This window comes from Lagenorhynchus albirostris, chromosome 9 (assembly GCF_949774975.1).
Source record: "Lagenorhynchus albirostris chromosome 9, mLagAlb1.1, whole genome shotgun sequence".
NCBI lineage: Eukaryota > Metazoa > Chordata > Mammalia > Artiodactyla > Delphinidae > Lagenorhynchus > Lagenorhynchus albirostris.
The window spans coordinates 54,183,233-54,203,214 of record NC_083103.1 but is presented as its reverse complement, the minus strand read 5'-3'; the positions used below and the strand labels follow the sequence as shown (position 1 = coordinate 54,203,214).

Below are 19,982 nucleotides of genomic sequence, written 5' to 3'. Positions count from 1 at the left end.
CGCCACCAGGGAAGCCCTGTCGATGTATTTTTGATGTATTTGTGGGGAGGAATGTGATCTCCACATCTTACTCCTTCGCCATCTTGAAGGTCCCCCGCAAGGGTTGTATCTTTGGTCATCATAATGGTCTATGCTATCTCTGTGCCAGTTCATCTATTCCCACATTTCTAGTACTACCTATAACCTGACAACCACCAAATCCACATCTTTAGCCCAACCTACTTGTTAAGCCTCAGATATCATTAATGTCAGGCACCTCAACCTCAGCACATTCCAAAGTGAACTTATCTACCCCTACCCCATGACACAAACCTACTCATTATCTTTCCTGCAAAATCTGCTCCTGTTCCAAGTTGCCTGTCTTGGTTAAGGACTTACTACGTACTCTGAGGACCAGGCTATAAACTGAGGAATCATTGTAGACAATTCCTTCTTTTTACTCCATTTCTACCCCTTTCTACTTACTGGGTCACAAGTACCATGGATTACTTATGACAGTTATTTTACTTCAGTCTGAGTCTCATATCTTGCCTAAGCAAATGCAAAAATCCCTAGGTCTAGGCTCATACTCCTCTAACCCATCATCCATAATCATGTCTTTCTAAAACATGTATCTATAGATGTTTTCCCTCTACTTTAAACCAATTAATGGCTCCATGTTACCTTGAGGATAAAAATCCAAATTTAAACATGGTATATAAGAGTCTTCATAATCTGATATTTGTCTGATTCACTACACTTGTTCACTCCTCACCACTTAACTTTGATCCAGTCATATTAAATCTCTCCCAATTCCACTGGCAGTGATGATTTAATGAGAAAATAAATGTAAAGTACTCAGTAGAGTATCTGGCACATACTAAGCACTTAAAAACGACAGTTCACTATGTGTTCCAAGATTCTAGGCCTGTGGACAACATAATGGTCTATTTAGAAGTGCTTCATAACACTCTTACCCAGGGGCCTGGTGAACTCCTAATCAATTAAAACCCAGCTCAAGTACACCTCTCTGCAGCTTTCTTTGACCCACTCAAGCAATTCATTAATCCTCATTTATCTCATCATCATATAACTGGTTTTTACCTGTATGACTGCAATTATCATCTTTCGATCCAATTCTTTGTTTACATGTTTAAGTTCCCCACTAGAATGCGGTCCTCAAGCATAGTGGCTGCTTCTTAGTCATCTTTGTATTTTCTACTGCCTGATATGGTAGATTTGTGATAAAAGCTTGTTGAAATTAATATCTCTTAATACAAAATGTAATTCACTTGAGGAAAAAAGCGCTAGGGTAGGATCAGAAGTGATTGGCTATCTCAACTTATTTGGAAAAGGTTAACCATTAAAAGAGTCACACTAGGCCCTACGGAGCAGAGCCAATTTCTTTTTTTAACAAATAGGAGGTAATATGTGAATCCATGAAGAAAAGTTAATTGTTTTCCATTGCTAGTAAATATTTGCCTTTTGACTTTTTCCCCTTCTGTAAAAAAAAAAAAACCAGATATTTAAAGAAGTTGTTTCAACTTTTTGTTGAGAAATAACACCTAAACAGGAAACAAAGGGGCAATATCTATAAGTAAGTTTTGTGTAGAAATATTTCAGTATGAACAACATGAAGCAAACATTAGAAGCAAAATGTACCAAACTCCATAAATGGCTAGTTTACTTGCTTAATCTGTTAGAAATAAAATATGACTTACTGTGGTTACTATTAAACTGAACAGAACTAAAGTAAAAAGCAGATGGTAGTTTACAGAGTTCTTTGTCTTGAAACATTCAAACCTTAAAAAGAAAAAAGAGAGAGAAAGAAACTTGTTTTAGAATATATAACTAGGAAAACAAATAGAACACTGTTTTACCACCTGTATACTTGCCCCTGGGTCTAGTGATGCCTATCATTTCCTCTCAACCACACACTCATCTTAGAGAACCCACACTGCCTACAGCCTCCAAGAGGCTATGGGGACCAGGGGTAGATGCCTGACTTAAACTGGGCCAGTGAGAGGCTCTCTTCTGAAAATTTGGAGTTTGGGAGCCAGAGACTTAATCAAGTGTAGAGAATCAACATAGAAAGCTGTGTGGACACAAGGTCTGATGCTTATATTTGGGCAACTAACTTGAAGTAGATGAGTGAGCAGAGAAGTGATCTGCAGGAAGAGAAAAAGAAAGCAGATACAAAGACTTGAAGCCATGTGGAGAGGAAGGAATAGATAAAACAGGGAGGGAGAGAGAAGTTGCCCTTCCAGTTCTGGTGAGCTGGACTTCCTGCTATGCCATATAATTCCCTCATGTCCTTATAGTAAATAAATCTCTCCTAAATCAACTGGCTTGGGTAGGTTTCCACATCTTGGAACTAATGATCCCTGACTAACGCACACTGTCACAGAAAATATCACTCTATTACAATTGTCTCTTTGCTTATCTGTCTCCCCAACTAGACTGTGAATTTTCTGTGTGCAGGGATAAAATCTCTTTTTCATATACCTAGTCACTAGGAAAGTCTGACACAGGAAACATTCAGTGAATAAGTAAATATGAACATATATTTGGCTATCAGCTAAGTATCCAACCTTTGAACCTATGTTTTGTATAAGCAGCAGGAGAGTTCTCTCAGTTTACTAATTAACAGGAATTGGACCCAACTCCTATTTCCCTATCTGTAAAGAAAGGTGGCTGGAAGGTAATGGCGATCATATATTGAAAAGAATCAGATAACCATGCATAAAGGATTCAGAGAAGTCTTACTAGCACTAAGACCTTTTTTATCTTTAAATTCTGTGACTTGATGACTTTGTGTGTGTGCATGTTGTGCTTGATGGTTCTACCATATTGCTTCATTTAATGAGACACATAACCAGACTATTTGAGAGGGATGTTTTTGGAACAAAACATTAACTGAGGTAAGAAAGCAGTCATTTTCTGCTTTCTGCTCTCCCTTTCTTGTAGTACTTGTCTGGGTACTTTTTAAGTATCTGCTCTCAGCTTTGTCTCATGTAGGTACAGGTACATCAGGACATTAGCATATCAGTGCTCGCTGTTACTTTATTTTTCTTTTAATAAATATAGTTTTGACAGAAAAGATAGATCAGTAAACAATGTCAAGGAGAGCAAAGACCTTAGCCTCAGTCTTGAGGACAGCTTTCAGAAAATGGTGCATGGGATTTCCTTGTTTTTGATCTTGTTTTCTAAATGCCCAAATCTGCTTGTCCACAGATGCAGACTGTGATAGGCTGATGACTTATTAAGAAGAGTCACCTGAAAATATTTTTCTAGATCGGGGTGGCAAGCTACAGTGCAACAACCAATTTCTCAACCTAAGCCTGTTTTTGTAAATAAAATTTACTGGAAGACAGTCACACCCATTGGTTTACATATTATCTATGGCTGCTTTCACACTACAACAGCAGAGTTGAAGACTTGCAACAGAGACCACAGGCCCAGAGAGTCTAAAATAATTACTGTCTGGCCCTTTACAGAAGAAGTTTTTGATGAGTTCTTTTAAATAATATATTTTTTCAAACTATTTTTATTTTTATGTATCTTTAGAAGATATTCTTGAGCTAGCAATGATGATCCTGTTGAAAAGAATCAGATAACCATCACATAAGAGGTTCAGAGAAGTCTCAAGAATTAACACTAGAAAACAGAAGGTATATTTTAGAAGTTAAGTTTATTAAACTTGTAGTTCAATTTCCAACTGTGACACTTAATAACCTCATGACCTTAAGCAAGTCACCTAAGCATAAGCTCTGCTTATATTCTTAGATAAAATGGGGACAATACCTATTTATCTTGCACAACTGTGAGAATTTAGAGATGATTTCGTGTGCTGCCCAGCACAATTACAGGTACAAAGTAGAGAAATGTTATTATGGCATAATATATAAAATGTTTACCTAAATTTTTATATATTCATAACTCAAGGAAAGGCAAATTGTGTAAGTTAATCTTACTTAATTTAAGTAAGATTCTATCTAAATTGGCTATAAGGTTTTGAGATCAAACAAGTTCATAAACAATATTATTATAACTTCCCAGAAATTATACTCTACATTGAAATCACAGAAGTTACAATCTTCTACACTGTTACAATCTCCCAGTAATACCACTGGATTAGTTATATTACATAATTCCCTATGAAGCAAACAAGAATTTAAAAATGTATCAAGCATATGAATTTTAAACATAAATACTTACATGCAGTATACAAATATACAACAGCTGTAAATCATTGGGAGTTCATCCAATAGCTGTAAGAAACAAAGGTAACAGGACTTGAATATTGTAGAGCTGCAATTATGCGAATCCAAAATAAAACATCAGAATGATTAAGATGGCCACCTCTTATTATCTGATATCTTTTACTAATTCTCATATATTTATCATCATCTAATTTATTCTCAGTGTGTATATTTAGTTTATTGTATATTGTTTTTGAACAAAGAAGCTTACCCACCCATCTGTCCTAATCTACACACCTAAGTAGGATGCCTGATTCACTTGTCAGCTTGGATCATTCAGTATCATAAACCATGATAACATGCCTCCAGGAAAGAATGATGTCCACCATCTACAGGTGATAGGTCCTATCAGTATTCTTTTGCGTTTTCCCCCCATCCTATAGCACCTAAGATAAATAAAATGTTCAGTCATATACATAAAAAGAGATAGAAATTGTTGGGGAAGTCAGTTAATCTAAGTGATGTCTAAGTATGTCTCTGAAAAATAATAATATTATTAGCAATAATAACAGCTATAGCTATTACATATTAAACTACAAGCTGGACACTAAGTGTCCAGCTACATGTTGTGATAGGGTATTTCTAATACTTAAACCAATCCTATAGAATTTATTCACTAGATATGCATTTGATGAATTCTTTAATAATATATCTACTGTGTGCCAGGCAACATGTTAGGGGCTGAGGATACGATAAAAACAACACATAATCACTGCCCTCAGGGAATTCACAGTCTAGTGAGGTAGAGGGAATGAAAAACATGTGATTAAATACACAGTAAAGATTCCAAAAAAGGGGGCACAAAGAAGCCAGAAAAGGTGGTGGCAGGAAATGAAATGATGGCAGAGAAAGGCATTCTAGGAAGAAGGAAGAGAATTTATGCGAAGTGATATATTCTAGTAAATTATTGGAATGAAAATGACAGCATTTGTGCAAGGTCTTATGATTAAATGTGTCACATTTATTATTTCGTTTAATTTTCACAATTCTAAGGTAGGAACTATTATCTACATTCCAAGATGAGAACATTGAGGCTTACAAGGTTTAAGTAACTTTTTTTCCCCACATCTTTATTGGAGTATAATTGCCTTACAATGTTGTGTTAATTTCTGCTGTACAACAAAGTGAATCAGTTACATGTATACATATATACCCATATTCCCTCCCTCTTGAGCCTCTGAAGATCACATGCTAATATGCAACAGAGCCAGATTTTGCACAGACTCCTCTATATTATGTTGCCTCCAAAACCAATCATTTGAATCACCTTCAAATGTTCAAAAAAACTGGTATAATATCATGACTTACTGCAGGTAAATCTACCACCAGTTTTATGATATACAGAAGATTCCTTTATTTAAAGTTTTGAATCAGGATCTAATGACTTTACACTAAACACCTTTAGATGGGTCTTTTGTGTTGCCACATAAATTTAAAAATTTTTTGTTCCAGTTCTGTGAAAAATGCCAGTGGTAATTTTTCTTTTTTTTCTTTTTTTTTTTTGCGGTACGCGGGTCTCTCACCGTTGTGGCCCCTCCCGTTGTGGATCACAGGCTCCGGACGCGCAGGCTCAGCGGCCATGGCTCACGGGCCCAGCCGCTCCGCGGCACGTGGGATCCTCCCGGACCAGGGCACAAACCCACGTCCCCTGCATCGGCAGGCGGACTCCCAACCACTGTGCCACCAGGGAAGCCCGCCACTGGTAATTTGATAGGGATTGCACTGAATCTATAGATTACCTTGGGTAGTACGGTCATTTCTAACAATATTGTTTTTTCCAATCCAAGAACATGGTATATCTTTCCATCTGTTTGTGTCATCGTTAGTTTCTTTCATCAGCATCTTATAGTTTTTGGAGTACAGGTCTTTTGCCTCCTTAGGTAGGTTTATTCCTAGGTATTTTATTCTTTTGGATGAGATGGTAAATGGGATTGCCTCCTTAATTTCTCTTTTTGATACTTCATATGTGCAACAGATTTCTGTATATTTATTTTGTATCCTTCAACTTTACCAAATTCACTGATGAGCTCTAACAGTTTTCTGATGTTGTTTTAGGATTTTCTATGTATAATATATCATGTCAACTGCGAACAGTCAACATGTGATTTTTGAGGGGACACAATTCAGTCCACAGAAGTGTGGCAGTATGTTTCAAAATATAAATTTTATTATTATTCAAGTATGGTGAAGCCAACAGATCAGGAGATGATTGCCACTGAAAAGGAATTCCCTGGCGGTTAGGACTCCATGCTTCCACTGCTGGGGGCCCAGGTTCGATCCCTGGTCAGGGAACTAAGATCCCGTAAGCCCTGTGGCATGGCCAAAACAAATAAACAAGGAAGTAAACAAAATAGGAGGTAAAAATTAAGGGGGAACTTTACCCGTTAAAAAAAAAAAAAAAAGATAGTGTGTTATTCACAGTTTCCAAAAGGAGGGGGCACGCCATGCAATGCAGGACAGCATAGGAAAGCACCAGGGTCAGTCAGGAGGCAGAAGGAGCAAGAGGAAAAGTGTGGGCAAGACCCTTTATTGCGGTTTCCTTAAGAAAGGCAAGGCAAGGGAGGGTAAGCAGGTTTAGAACTGGCTACTTTGAATAACTTCAGGGGGCCCTGGGGTATAGGAGCTATCTTTAGTTATCTGGTACCTGGCTCTGGGGTGATTAGAGCAGAGGAATACTGCCTCCTGGAGTGTAAGATGTGGTTTAGAGAATGGGCTCTGGATTGGTTAGTTTGCATATGAAAGGCACAGACCAGGTTGAGTTGTTTGCTATATCTAAGAACTGGCTATCCCTGGGAGGGGCAGTCTCTTACTAATCAGCGAGGACCCAGATGCTAGAACGTCAAGAATACATAAGGGGTAAAACAGGAATAAAGACACAGACCTACTAGAGAATCGACTTGAGGATATGGGAAGGGGAAGGGTAAGCTGTGACAAAGCGAGAGAGTGGCATGGACATATATACACTACCAAACTTAAAATAGATAGCTAGTGGGAAGCAGCCGCATAGCACAAGGAGATCAGCTTGGTGCTTTGTGACCACCTAGAGGGGTGGGAGAGGAAGGGTGGGAGGGAGGGAGACGCAAGAGGGAAGAGATATGGGAACATATGTATATGTATAACTGATTCACTTTGTTATAAAGCAGAAACTAACACACCATTATAAAGCAATTATACTCCAATAAAGATGTAAAAAAAAAGAATACATAAGATAATATAGTTGTTATGAACTGAATGTGCTTGTGTCAGACACAAATTCATATGTTGAAGGTCTAACCCGCAATCTGATGGTATTTGTAGATGGGTCCTTTGGGAGGGATTAGGGTTAGACGAGGTCATGAGGGTAGGGCCCTCACGATGGGATTAATGCCCTTCTAAGAAGAGATACCAGAGAACTTGTGAGAAGGTAGTTGCCTGCAAGCCAGGAAGAGAGCTCTCACCAGACCTGACCATGCTGTTACCCTGATCTCGGACTTCCAGCCACCAAACTATGAAAAAAACAAATATCTACCATTTAAGCCACCTACTCTATGGTATTTTGTTATGGCAGCCCGAGATGACCAATAAAGTAGTAAATATTTGGTACCAGATCAGGTACGTGTGGAGAGTGCTCTGAAGGGAAAAAACACGGATGCGGGATGACTAGCTAGGAGGTTACAGAAGTCAGACTAAGCAAAGTTGCTACCTGGATTAAGGTAACAGAATTGGGAATAGACCTCGGTGAACAGACTTGAGAAATATTTAGGAAGTAAAATAAACAGAGATTTGTGATTGATTTGACATAAAGGTGAGGCAGAACAAACTCTCAAGGATGACTCCCAAGTTTCTTGCCTAAACACTTCAGTTGATGGTAAGCATAGTTTACTGAGATTGTGAAAACAGAGACAATTACAAGAACAATTTTCAACGTGTTGAGTTTGAGGTACCTGTGAGACAGCCAAGTGGAAATGTCAATCAGACAACTAGAAATACAGATCTGTAGCTGAGAAGAAAGGTCTGGACTCCAGATGTTGGCTGCTTTTCTGTTTATTTGTTTAAAGAAACTAAATTGAATTAAGCATATGTTAAAATGGCATGGATTTTAAAATCTGGTTAATATAAATACAAAAGTCTTATTTCAGAACCATAACTAGCAAAATTATGACTGGTAAAAGAACACAGAGTTCTAGAGTGGGGTCGGGTATGTGTTTGAAGATGAGTCTGGAGAGGTAGGCAGAGGCCAGACCACAAAGCCTGTGGTTTAAATTCATGCGCTTGAACTCTGGAAAGTATTAAAGAGGTTTAAAAAGTGACATGCCATCTGAAGAGCAAGGACTGTATTTATGCATCTCATCCCCAACACTCGCACAAAGCTTAGCAAACGTTGCTAAAAGAATGAAAACAGGAAGAGTATTTCTATTCCAGCGTGACAAAAGGATAGGGGAGGCAGGGACACCAATTAGGAACCAGTTACAGGAATCTGGGATGGAGATGATGGACTAAGGCAGTGGCAGTGGAGACAGCTAGAGGTAGACGTATATAAGAGTTATTACAGAAGTTGAAGCAAGAGTTATTACAGAAGTTGAATCAAGAGTTTGTAGAGGTGAAAAAAGTAGGAGAAATTAGAGATGAATCATGGGTTTTTGGTTTGGGCTTTGGGTGTAAGCTGGTTTCATTTACTGAGATAGGGAGCAAAGGAGAAAGAAGGGTAGTATTTATAACCAGAACATCTGCTGTTAACATTATAAAGTCTGACTTAGCTTACATTACCTAACATTTACGTTGTTTTCGTTTCTGTATTATAAATAAAGTTATAAGTGAACAAAACAGTTTTTTGGGTTTTATTTTCTAGGATAAATATATTTATTTCTACTTGTGAGAAATACATGAATACATTCTTTTTTTTTACTAGCATTTTTTCCTAACATCAAACATATTACATGCTCAGTATAGAATACATAGAAAAACAGAAAGAAAAAACTAAGAAATTACCTTCAATTTTACCCTCCCTGTGATTATCAATAACTGTATATATCAGTTAGTGAAAGCAAAAAAGAATGAGTTGAATGAGTGAACAGATGAAAAGAAAATCTGGGCGAAGTCTCCTAAAAACTTAAAGTTCCTACCACCATCAACGCAAGATAAAATCCTAAAACAGGTAAAGGCAACAAAAGAATACAAAACAAAATGTAGGTCCTAATCTTGTTCCTAACTTCTAGTCAGATCACTTTCCCTCTCTTGGGCTGTTCTTCTATTTATAAAATTTACAGATTTGGACTAAATTTCAAAAATCTCTTTTAATATTAAAGTTCTATGATTCTAAATTGTTCTTTGGTACCTTTTACCCCTTATGTGAAGGCCGTCTGCTCACTCCTGTTATCTCTACCCCTTCTCTAATGCTGTCCTCAATCTCACTCCCAAATGTATTGCTCTTGGCTGGCTGCCACAAGAATGTGACACATTAATCAAGAGAAAGGAGTTAGTAATAGCTTAAAATGTTACCCTCCACAGGGGCACACATAATTTAACACTACTTACAGGAATGAATCACTAACAATGAATCAATAATGGTGGTTTCAAACATTCTGGCTGACTGAAGAAAAAGGAAGGAAACTAACATTTATTAAACACTTATTTAATAGATCCTATTAAATAAGGATGTCCTTTCACATATGCCAATCAACTGATCCTCATAATACTCCTACAGGCATATTAGACCCATTAGACAGATGAGAAAACTAAGGCTCAGCAAGATTAAGTGGCATGTCTATGCTCAAATAGCCAGTAAACTGATAGAATAAGAACTGGAGGGGCTTCCCTGGTGGTGCAGTGGTTGAGAGTCCGCCTGCTCATGCAGGGGACATGGGTTTGTGCCCCGGTCCGGGAAGATCCCACATGCCGCGGAGCGGCTGGGCCCGTGAGCCATGGCCGCTGAGCCTGCGCGTCTGGAGCCTGTGCTCCGCACCGGGAGAGGCCACAGCAGTGAGAGGCCCGCGTACCGCAAATAAATAAATAAATAAATAACTGGAACCCATGCAGCAGCCACCCAGGAACAATAAATCTGATGAAAATACCATTCGAGCTCCAAATCATTCTGAAGACAGAACTCTTAATATCTGCTTGTGCTCAGTTTAGGCAGGAATAAAAAACAGGCCTCCAATTTTTCTACAGCTACAACAAGCCAAGTTCAGGCTGGTGAAATGGTTCACGGACCACCAGAGGCAGGTAAGGGCAACACTGCCATTTCTTACTTTGCTTCAGTGATTGTGCGTAACAAATGATGGCCTAACACTGTTGAGTCAAATTTATCCTGAAAGGAGACAGGACAGGGAACCTGCAAGGGATATCCATGATCATGTTATGTTTAGATTAAAGAAATGGAGAAGCTATTTAAAGAAATCCTTCGATACTGATGATTCCCCCCTCCTCCTCAATCATTGGGAAAATGGGTCAAGTGTCATTTCTGCCACGTTAGGCAAGCACATAAAACCACCATCGTGTAGACCAAAGGGGGAATGAAATGAGGCATGTGTAAAATTTGTCCGTGAAGTTGATAAAGCAGTATGATAATAATGATAAAGCATAGTGTCAAAGATCTCAGGATCAAAGGCCATCTTGTCCATCCAAATGCTATGTTACCTTGGTGACAATCTTGCCAACTATTAAGTTTACATGTAAATCAAAGTGTGTCCCACCTCTGCTCAAAATACAGGTTAAAATAATGGTTCACAGGGGATAAATTCCATGAGGCTTTGATGCACCTGTGGTTAGTTCCCCAAACCACATCTCCTGCCACTTAGTTCATTGCCTGCCTGCTCAATAATGTAACAAATGTTAGCTATTATTACTGGTAGAACTGTCACCATCATCACCACATCCTCCCACTCCAAGGCTACAACCATAATGTACTACCTGCAGGGCTCTGAGAAGCCAAACGTACTCTCACAACTCTGTGTTCTAGTTGGCCTGGCAAATTCCTATTCATCTTTGACAATGCAATTCAAACATGTGTCTGAGTCTTTTGTATGAAACCCCTTTTCTGACCTCCCCGCCCTAATAATCACTTTCTCTTTCCAATCACTGTATTCACTGGCATATTATCTTCATTCCTAGACCACAGATTCCTTGAAAGAAGGATTATATAATCTTTACCTATGCATAACTGTTACCCAGATACCAAAAAAATTTTATTGAACTAATGAAAGTGTTTGTCTAGCCTATGCTTGGGTACCTCCAAGGACAGAGAACTCCAGATCTTCTAAGGCAGGCCTTACTATCTATGGGCTCAGAAAAATTTTCCCCTATGTTGAGCAAGATGTCTCTTAGTCTTTAACCCCACTAGGACCACAAAGAATAAACCTGGTCCTCTTCGACGTGTCAACACTTAAATACTGATTTGTAAAACATTTATGTTGTGTTATATGCCAGACCCATGGGATAAGTAGAGGATACGCCAAGGTCAAGCAGAGAGAGTCCCTGCTCCTTGGGAACTCACATTCTGATAGAGAAGTCAGACACATAAATATACATAAAATAACACTGATAAGGGCAAGCAATAGTGATACATGGAGCATGATATGGAAGAACATAGGAGGGGTACATATGCCACCCTGGGGCCATGGAAGGCCTCCTAGAAGAGCTGCCACTCTGCCTGAGAGTTTAAACGACAAACTAGAATGGAGAGAAAGCCTGGTGTGTACAGCTGAGTGGGGGTAACTGAACATGTCTTCTCTTCTTCAAGCTGAACATTCCCAGTTCCTTCCCCTAGTCAGGTATCATGACTAGATTTTTAATTCTTTCACCATTCTGGGGTCTCTCATTTGAATACATAGCCAGGTCAGGCCTTAGACCTGAATGCAATATTCCTGTCATGATCTGATCAGTGCACAGCAGGGGAGTCTATCCGCCCCTCCCCACCGCCCCGGCTCACTCAGATGCCTAGTCTTGCCCGACAGCTTGTCTCAGCACATTGATCCAGCTGTTTCCTCATGTATGGAAGAGACACACACTAACTTCCAGGGTAAACATTTTAGGACTAGTGGACAGCAAGAATGATCCTTGAGATTTTAAAATTTAAGTCTTAGGCTTCCCTGGTGGCGCAGTGGTTGAGAGTCCGCCTGCCGATGCAGGGGACACGGGTTCATGCCCCGGTCTGGGAAGATCCCACATGTCGCGGAGCGGCTGGGCCCGTGAGCCATGGCCACTGAGCCTGCATGTCTGGAGCCTGTGCTCCACAACGGGAGAGGCCACAACAGTGAGAGGCCCGCGTACCACAAAACAAAATAAAAATAAAAATAAATAATAGTGAAATTTAAGTCTTAGAAAACATGTGTTAAGGGAATGTCAGAGAATACTGCATGCACAGAATCAGACTAGAAGCTTTGTAAATTTTTCTGGTTATTTGTCACTGTATGAAACCACCCCCCCCAAAACTCAGCAGCTTAAAATAGCAATATTTACTTTATTCATTAATGTGTGTTTAAAGCAGGGTTGGGAAGGGAAGGTCCATCTCTACTTCACTCACTGTGAGCTGGGATAGCTCAAAGGCTGGGGACTGGAATCATCTACAGATTCACCCGCTCAAATTTTTGGCAGTTGATGCTGGCTGAAGTCTGGGGATTTCAGTGAGGTGTAGCAAGAATACCTACACGTGACTCTTCCAAGTGGCTTCTTTACAATATGGTGCTGGGTTCTGAGGGTAAATGTCCCAGGAAGACTAGGCAGAAGCTGTACTGCTTTTTATGACTCAGTCTTGGATGTCATATAGCTTCAGGTCTACTATAGTCACAGTCCTGCCCAGATTCAAGGGCAACAAACAAGAGATTCCACCTCTTGAGGAGAGTCAGTGTCACCTTGTAAGGAAAGCAGGTGGGATGGGATATATGGGTGTGAACATCTTTGGAAAATAAAATAATCTTGCCACATAAATAAAACTCAAAACTGAGTTAAATATCCCCAATAATAGGAGGCAGTCTGCTTTAGGATGAAGGGTATTCTGATTGGCTTATTAGTATTACTATTCCTCCAAATAAACTTTGGAGTCTTTTAAAGTCTCCTTTCTTTACAACAAACATAAACATGTATTGTCCTTATCATAAAAGTACTTCTTATTTATTGTAGAAAACTTGCTAAATATAGAAATGCAGAGAGAAAGAAATATAATTGCCTGTAACCCCACAAACCAGGGGTAACTACAATTTAATATTTCAATAGAACTCTTTAGTCATTCACTCGTGTGATTAATTAAATGTCCTTCCTTCCTCCCTTCCATGTATGCTTTTATCGTGCATATGTCAGCACTATTTTATATGCTAAGATAGAGCAGTATTTAAGAGAGGTGAGATACCTGCTCTCAAGTTTACATTCTAGTAGGGGAAAGTGCAAATAAGATAATTTCGAATAGCAATAAGTGCTATGAAAAACATAAAGTAAAAGAAATTCACGGAAGGGACTGCTTTACATAAAATGGTCAGAGGAAGCATGTCTGAATAGATGTCATTTGTATTGAAGAATCAGAAGGGACCAGACATGCAAAAATTTGCGATAAAAGTATTGCAGGCAGAGGAAATAGCAATTACAAAGGGCATGAGGTCTTGTCTGAAGAACAACAAGGCCAGTGTGGCTAGAATGTAGTGAACAATGCAAAGGAATTGTAAACACTGAAGCTGCAGAACTGGAGCCTGACTGGATCACGTAGGCCATGGTAAAGAATCCGGATTTCACTTTAATGCAAATGGATGCCTTGGAGAGTGGTTTTTATCTTTTTAAATTTTATCTATTTTTGGCTGCATTGGGTCTTCGTTGCTGTGGGAGGGCTTTCTCTAGTTATGGCGAGTGGGGGCTACTCTCTGTTGTGGTGCGTGGGCTTCTCCTTGCGGTGGCTTCTCTTGTTGTGGAGCACGGGCTCTAGGCGTGCGGGCTTCAGTAGCTTCAGCACGCAGGCTCAGCAGTTGAGGCTCGCAGGCTCTAGAGCACAGGGTCTGTGGCACACTGGCTTAGTTGCTCTGTGGCATGTGGGATCTTCCTGGACCAGGGAGGGCTCGAACCTGTGTCCCCTGCATTGGCAGGTGGATTCTTATCCACTGCACCACCAGGGAGGTCCCCCTTGGAGAGTTTTAAGCAGGAGAATGACATGACCTGATTTAAAGTTTCAAAGATCATCTTGGCTGATTGCAGAGGCAATGGCTGACTACTGCAGTAGTCAGGAAATGGGATGGTGATGCCTTACACTAAGGTAGGAGTAGTAAAAACAGGGAGAGTAGGCAGATCCAGGTATATTTTAAAAGTAAAACCAGAAGAAGAGATTAAATGTGAGGGATGAAGGAAGGAAAGAAATCAGGGATGAGTCTAGGTTTTTGGCTTCAGCAAATGGGTGGGTGATGGCATCACAGGGGAACACCAGGAAGGAACAGGTATGGGAAAAGAAATAAAGAATTATATATTGCCCATATTAAAGGTTGAGATTTCTATGATATGTCAAACATACAATTGGATATACAAATCTAGAGCTAAAAGGTTAGGTCAGAGCTGAAGATAGATGTTTTGAATCATCAGTATATAGATCACATTCAAAGCCATGAGATTATATAAGATCACCTTGGAGAGCATACAGAGAAGGTAGCCCAGGACAAAAGAGTAGCCAGTGAGGTAAGGAAGAAAGCTAGGGGAATTTCCTTTTCCATAAACAAGGAAAACTGGGAAGCCAAGACAAATGTTTCATGAAGAAAAAAGCAAACAACATGTGGAATGCTACTGAGAGGTCAAATAAGAAGAATATAAAAATGTGTCTATTGGATCTGGCAAGATGAAGGTCACTGTTGACCTTGACAACAGCAGTTTCTGTGAAGTGAAGGGAAGAGATGCCTAACTGGGATGGGAGGGAAAGAGAGGGAGGTGAGTGGAGAGAGAGAGGAGATAATCAAATGGTTCTGATGTGATAAGGAACTGAACAATGACTCAAGAGCTAGGGCTGGACACAAGGTCAATGGCGGAATAATTTTTAAAAGATAGGAACTGTTTGAGCATGTTTGATGCAGATGGCAGTGACTGAATGTAGTGACTTCCTAAAGACTGTGGTAGAGCAAGAGACTGCGGTGGGGTATGAAACTGCAGGAGTGAAGTCTTTGAGTAGGAGGGAGGGGGTAAGTTTAGAGCCCCGGGAAGGGGACACTGGCTTTGACAGGATTTGATACATTTCTTCCATAATAATAGGAGGAAGAAGGAGGTGATAGAAAGATGAGGGAGTTCTTGGCTGATTCTGTCTATATTCTCATGAAATACTGAAGAAGATATCAGCAAGGAGAATGGGGTATGAGGCAAAAGAGATGTAAAAAGAAATCTAAAGAAAGGAACAGGTGTGAAATAATGGTCTGGGAAGTGAAATTATCCGGGAAATGTAATGGCACTGCCTTGTAGCATTGAGTGCTTATTTGCGATTTCTGTTCAATAATTTAAAAGTGAGATCATTTAACAAAGGGATGTAATTTCTATGAGCAATACTTCGCTACTCAGTTCAGGCACAGAATAGGCAGATAATTGAGCTGGATGTGGGCTGAATAATACTCAAAAAGCAAGGGGCAAGGGCTTTAAGGATATCTGTATGGGTGGCTAAGAGTTACAATTAATTTGGGGCCATAGGTTGCAAACTTTGTAAAAAGGGGAAAGAAGTGAGGCAAAATGTACTTCCTTCCAGTCTTTTCACTATTATTTATAAAATTGATATCATATTACATAAAGTTTTATGTCTCTATAACATTTTCCCATGTAAATAGTCTTCAAAATATTATTTTAATTTAGATATATCATAGTATATTTAACAATCTCCTTATGTTTTTTTTTTTTGGCCATGCTGCACAGCCTGTATGGGATCTTAGTTCCCTGACCAGGGACTGAAGCTGGGCCTCAGCACCAATGGACCGCCAGGGAATTCCCAAACAATCTTCCTATTGTTAAAACATTTAGATAATTTATAAGTCTTTATCACGTGTAATGCTGTGATAAACATCCTTGTGAAAATCTTTTCTCTGTCTCTGATTACTTTCTTAGGAAGTATTCCTACGAGTGCAATTACTGGGTCAAAGGATATGTATATTGCTTTTCTGTTTAAAAGAAACTATTAAAACAATTCCAACCTACAGAAAAGTTAGAAGTACAATACAAATAATTTTCTTCTCCCTGAACCATATGAGTAAACTGCTGACATAAGGTTCCATTACTCCAAAGTACTTTAGTGTGTGTTTCCTTCAAGGATATTCACTCATTATATGCCTTGACCAAATGGGATTTATCACAGGAATGCAAGGTTGGTTCAACGTATGAAAATAAATCAACATACCAGACCTTACTAATATAATAAAGAAGAAAACCCACATGATCATCCCGAGATGCAGAAAAAACATTTAAAAATTCCAACACACTTTCTTGATAAAAACACTCAACAAACTAGGTAGGAATAGAAGGGAAGTTCCTCAGCCTAAAAAGGACATCTACATAAAGCTCCAGCTAACATTATAATTAATGGTGAAAAACTGAAAGCTTTCTTCCTAAGATCAGGAACAAAACAAGGATGTCTGCTCTCTCAACTTCTATTCAACAGTGTCCAGAATATAAATGAATGTATATGCAAAACAGAAACAGACTCACAAATATAGAAAACAAACTTGTGGTTACCAAAGAGGAGAGGAAGAGGGCTGGGACAAATCAGGGTATGGAATTAACAAACTACTATATATAAAATAGATAAGCAACAAGGATATATTGCATAGCACAGGGAATTATAGCCATTATCTTGCAATAACTTATAATGGAGTATAATCTGCAAAAATACTGAATCATTATGCTGTATACCTGAAACTAAAATAATAATGTAAACTATATAATGTAAACTATAATAATGTAAACTATATTTCAATTAAAAAAACCCACTGTGCTAGAAGTTCTAGTCAGGGCAGTTAGGCAAGAAAAATAAGCATAAGGCATCCAATTGCTAAGGAAGAGGTAAAACTATATCTATTTGCATATGACATGATCTTTTACACACAAAAAACCCTAACAAATCTATATACACATACACATAAAACTGTAAGAGGTAAAAAACAAGTTCAGCAAGGATACAAGAGCAATATGCAAAAATCATTGGTATTTCTATACAACAGGCATGAGAAATCAGAAAGTGAAATTAAGAAAACAATTTCATTTACAATAGCATCAAAAAGAATACTTATAAATAACAAAAGAAGTCAAAACTATAAGACATCACTGAAAGGAATTAAAAAGACTTAAATAAGTGGGAAGACATCCTGTGTTCATAGATTGGAGGACTTAATATTAAGATGGCAATACTCTCCAAAGTATGGATTCAATGCAATTCCTTTCAAAATCCCAGCTAACTTTTTGCAGAAATTGATAAGCTGATCCTAAAATTCATAAGGAAATTCAAGGGACCCAGAATAGATTAAACAGTTTTTAAAACAAAGAATAAATTGGGAGGATTCACAGCTCCCAATTTCAAAACTTACTACAAATCTACAGTAATCAAGGTACATATAGGTCAATGAAATAGAACTGAGAGTTGAATTGAGCGTCAAGAAATAAACTCATACATTTATAATTGATTGATTTTCGACTGGGGTGCCAAGACAATTCAATGAGGAAAGAACAGTTTTTTCAACAAATTGACTTGTGACAACTGGATATCCACATGCAAAAGAATAAAGCTAGACCTGTACCTCACACCACATACAAAAATTAATTAAAAATGGACCAAAGACCTAAATGTAAGAGCTAAAACTATAAAGCTAACTTCTAAGTATGTTAGAAGAAAACACAGGTATAAATCTTCATAACCGTGGATTAGGCAATGGTTCCTTAGATACAACATCAAAAGCAAAAGCAACCAAAGAAAAAATAGATAAAATGAACTTCAGCAAAATTGAAAACTTTTTTTTGCTTCAAAGGATGCTATTAAGAAAGTGAAAAAACAGCCCACAGAATTAAAGAAAATATTAGAAAACCATATATTTGATAAGGGTCTAGTATTCAAAATATATATAGAACTCTTACCATGTAATGACAAAAAGGCAAATAACCCAATTTTAAAATAGGTAAAAGGATATGAATAGACATTTCTCCTAAGAAGGTAAACAAATGGTCAATATACACATGAAAAGATGCTTTAAGATCACTTATTATTAGGGAAATGCAGGACAAAACCACAACGAGATACCACATCACACCCACTAGGATGGCTATAATCAAAGGGACGGACAATAACAAGTATTGGCAAGGATATGGAGAATTGCCAGCAGGAATGTAAAACGGTGTAGTCGCTTAGAAAAACAGTCTAGCAGCTCCTCCAAAGGTTAAACATAGAGTTACCCTTTGACTTAGAAATTCCACTCCTAAGTATATACCTAAGAGAACCGAAAACGTACATCTACACAAAAACTTGTGTATGAATGTTGATGGCAGCATTATATATAAAGGCCAAAAACTCATAAACAACCCAAATATCCAGTAATAAATAAATGGATAAACAAAATGTGCTGTATCCAAACAATGGAATATTTCAGCCTGATTGAACCAAAAGGCCACATATCGTATGATCCATTGCTATGAAATGTCCAAATCCATGGAGAAAGAGTAGATTAGTGGTTGTCAAGGTAGAGGGATTAATGGGGAGTGACTGCTAATGGGAATGGGATTTCTCTTTGGAGCGATGAAAATATTCTGGAATTAGAGAGTGGTGATGGGTTCCATAATTCTGTGAGTATACTTAAAACAACTTGTATACTTTAAAAGGGTATATTTTATGATACGTGAATTACATCTTTAAAAGAAGATATTCACCTACATATTCACAATACTACCAACAAAATCAGGAAATTAACATTGATTTATTACTATCATGTAATCCTCAGACCCCATTTAAGTTTTTCTAAGTGTCACAATAATATCCTAAGTATAAGCATACACACATACACATACACACACATACCACACACACACAGGATCCAGCCCAGAATTACACAGTGTATTTACTTCTCATATCTTTTTAGTCTCCTTCAATCTTGAACAGTTCCTCAATCTTTTAATTTTATGACCATGGATACTTCTGAAGACTACATGCCAGTTGTTTTGTAGAATGTCACTCAATTTGATTTTGCCTGATGTTTCCGTATGACTAGATTCAGATTATGCATCTTTGGCAAGAATACCAGAGAAGTGATGCTATGTTTTTGCCACTGCATCCTCCGGTGGCATACAATTTTGATTTGTCCCATTATGAAGATACTCATTCTGATTGCTTGATTAAGGTGGTGTCTGCTAGTCTCCTCCACTGTAACGCTACCCTTTTACCCTTTATAATTATTTTGTAATAATGTACTTTGAAACAATGTAAATTCAACATCAAACTTTTAATCTATCCACTTATTCATAATCACTTACTGTTTCATTTATTATATCATGTATTATTTTAGTTTGGACTCATGATTTCCCATTTTATTCAGTGGGTTGTGTCTTCAATGGATTTAATAACTTATAATCTGTTACTATCATTGCTTATTTTGATGCTCAAATTGTCTCAAATTTGAGAGAAGCCCTTCAAGTTGCCTTCAGTGTCCTTTTGACATCTTCCCATCATTCTTTTTTGGTTTTTTTTTTTGCGGTACGTGGGTCTCTCACAGCTGTGGCCTCTCCCATTGCAGAGCACAGGCTCCGGACGCGCAGGCTCAGCGGCCATGGCTCACGGGCCCAGCCGCTCCG

General features: G+C 38.4%; 1 protein-coding gene across 4 annotated transcripts in view; it reads right to left on the bottom strand.

Annotated features, from left to right (window-relative positions):
- Positions 1-19,982, bottom strand: part of ACER3 (alkaline ceramidase 3) — a 183,801-nt gene that overhangs the window by 66,784 nt on the left and 97,035 nt on the right. For 3 of the 4 annotated variants that reach the window (XM_060160095.1, XM_060160096.1, XM_060160097.1), the window contains 2 exons: positions 4,198-4,250; positions 1,701-1,782 (listed from right to left, as the gene is read on the bottom strand). In XM_060160095.1, the coding sequence (XP_060016078.1) occupies positions 1,701-1,782; positions 4,198-4,250 (135 nt within the window). Of the gene's footprint in view, positions 1-1,700; positions 1,783-4,197; positions 4,251-4,478; positions 4,619-19,982 lie in introns of those variants that run through there. The other variant, XM_060160098.1, reaches the window with a different exon arrangement.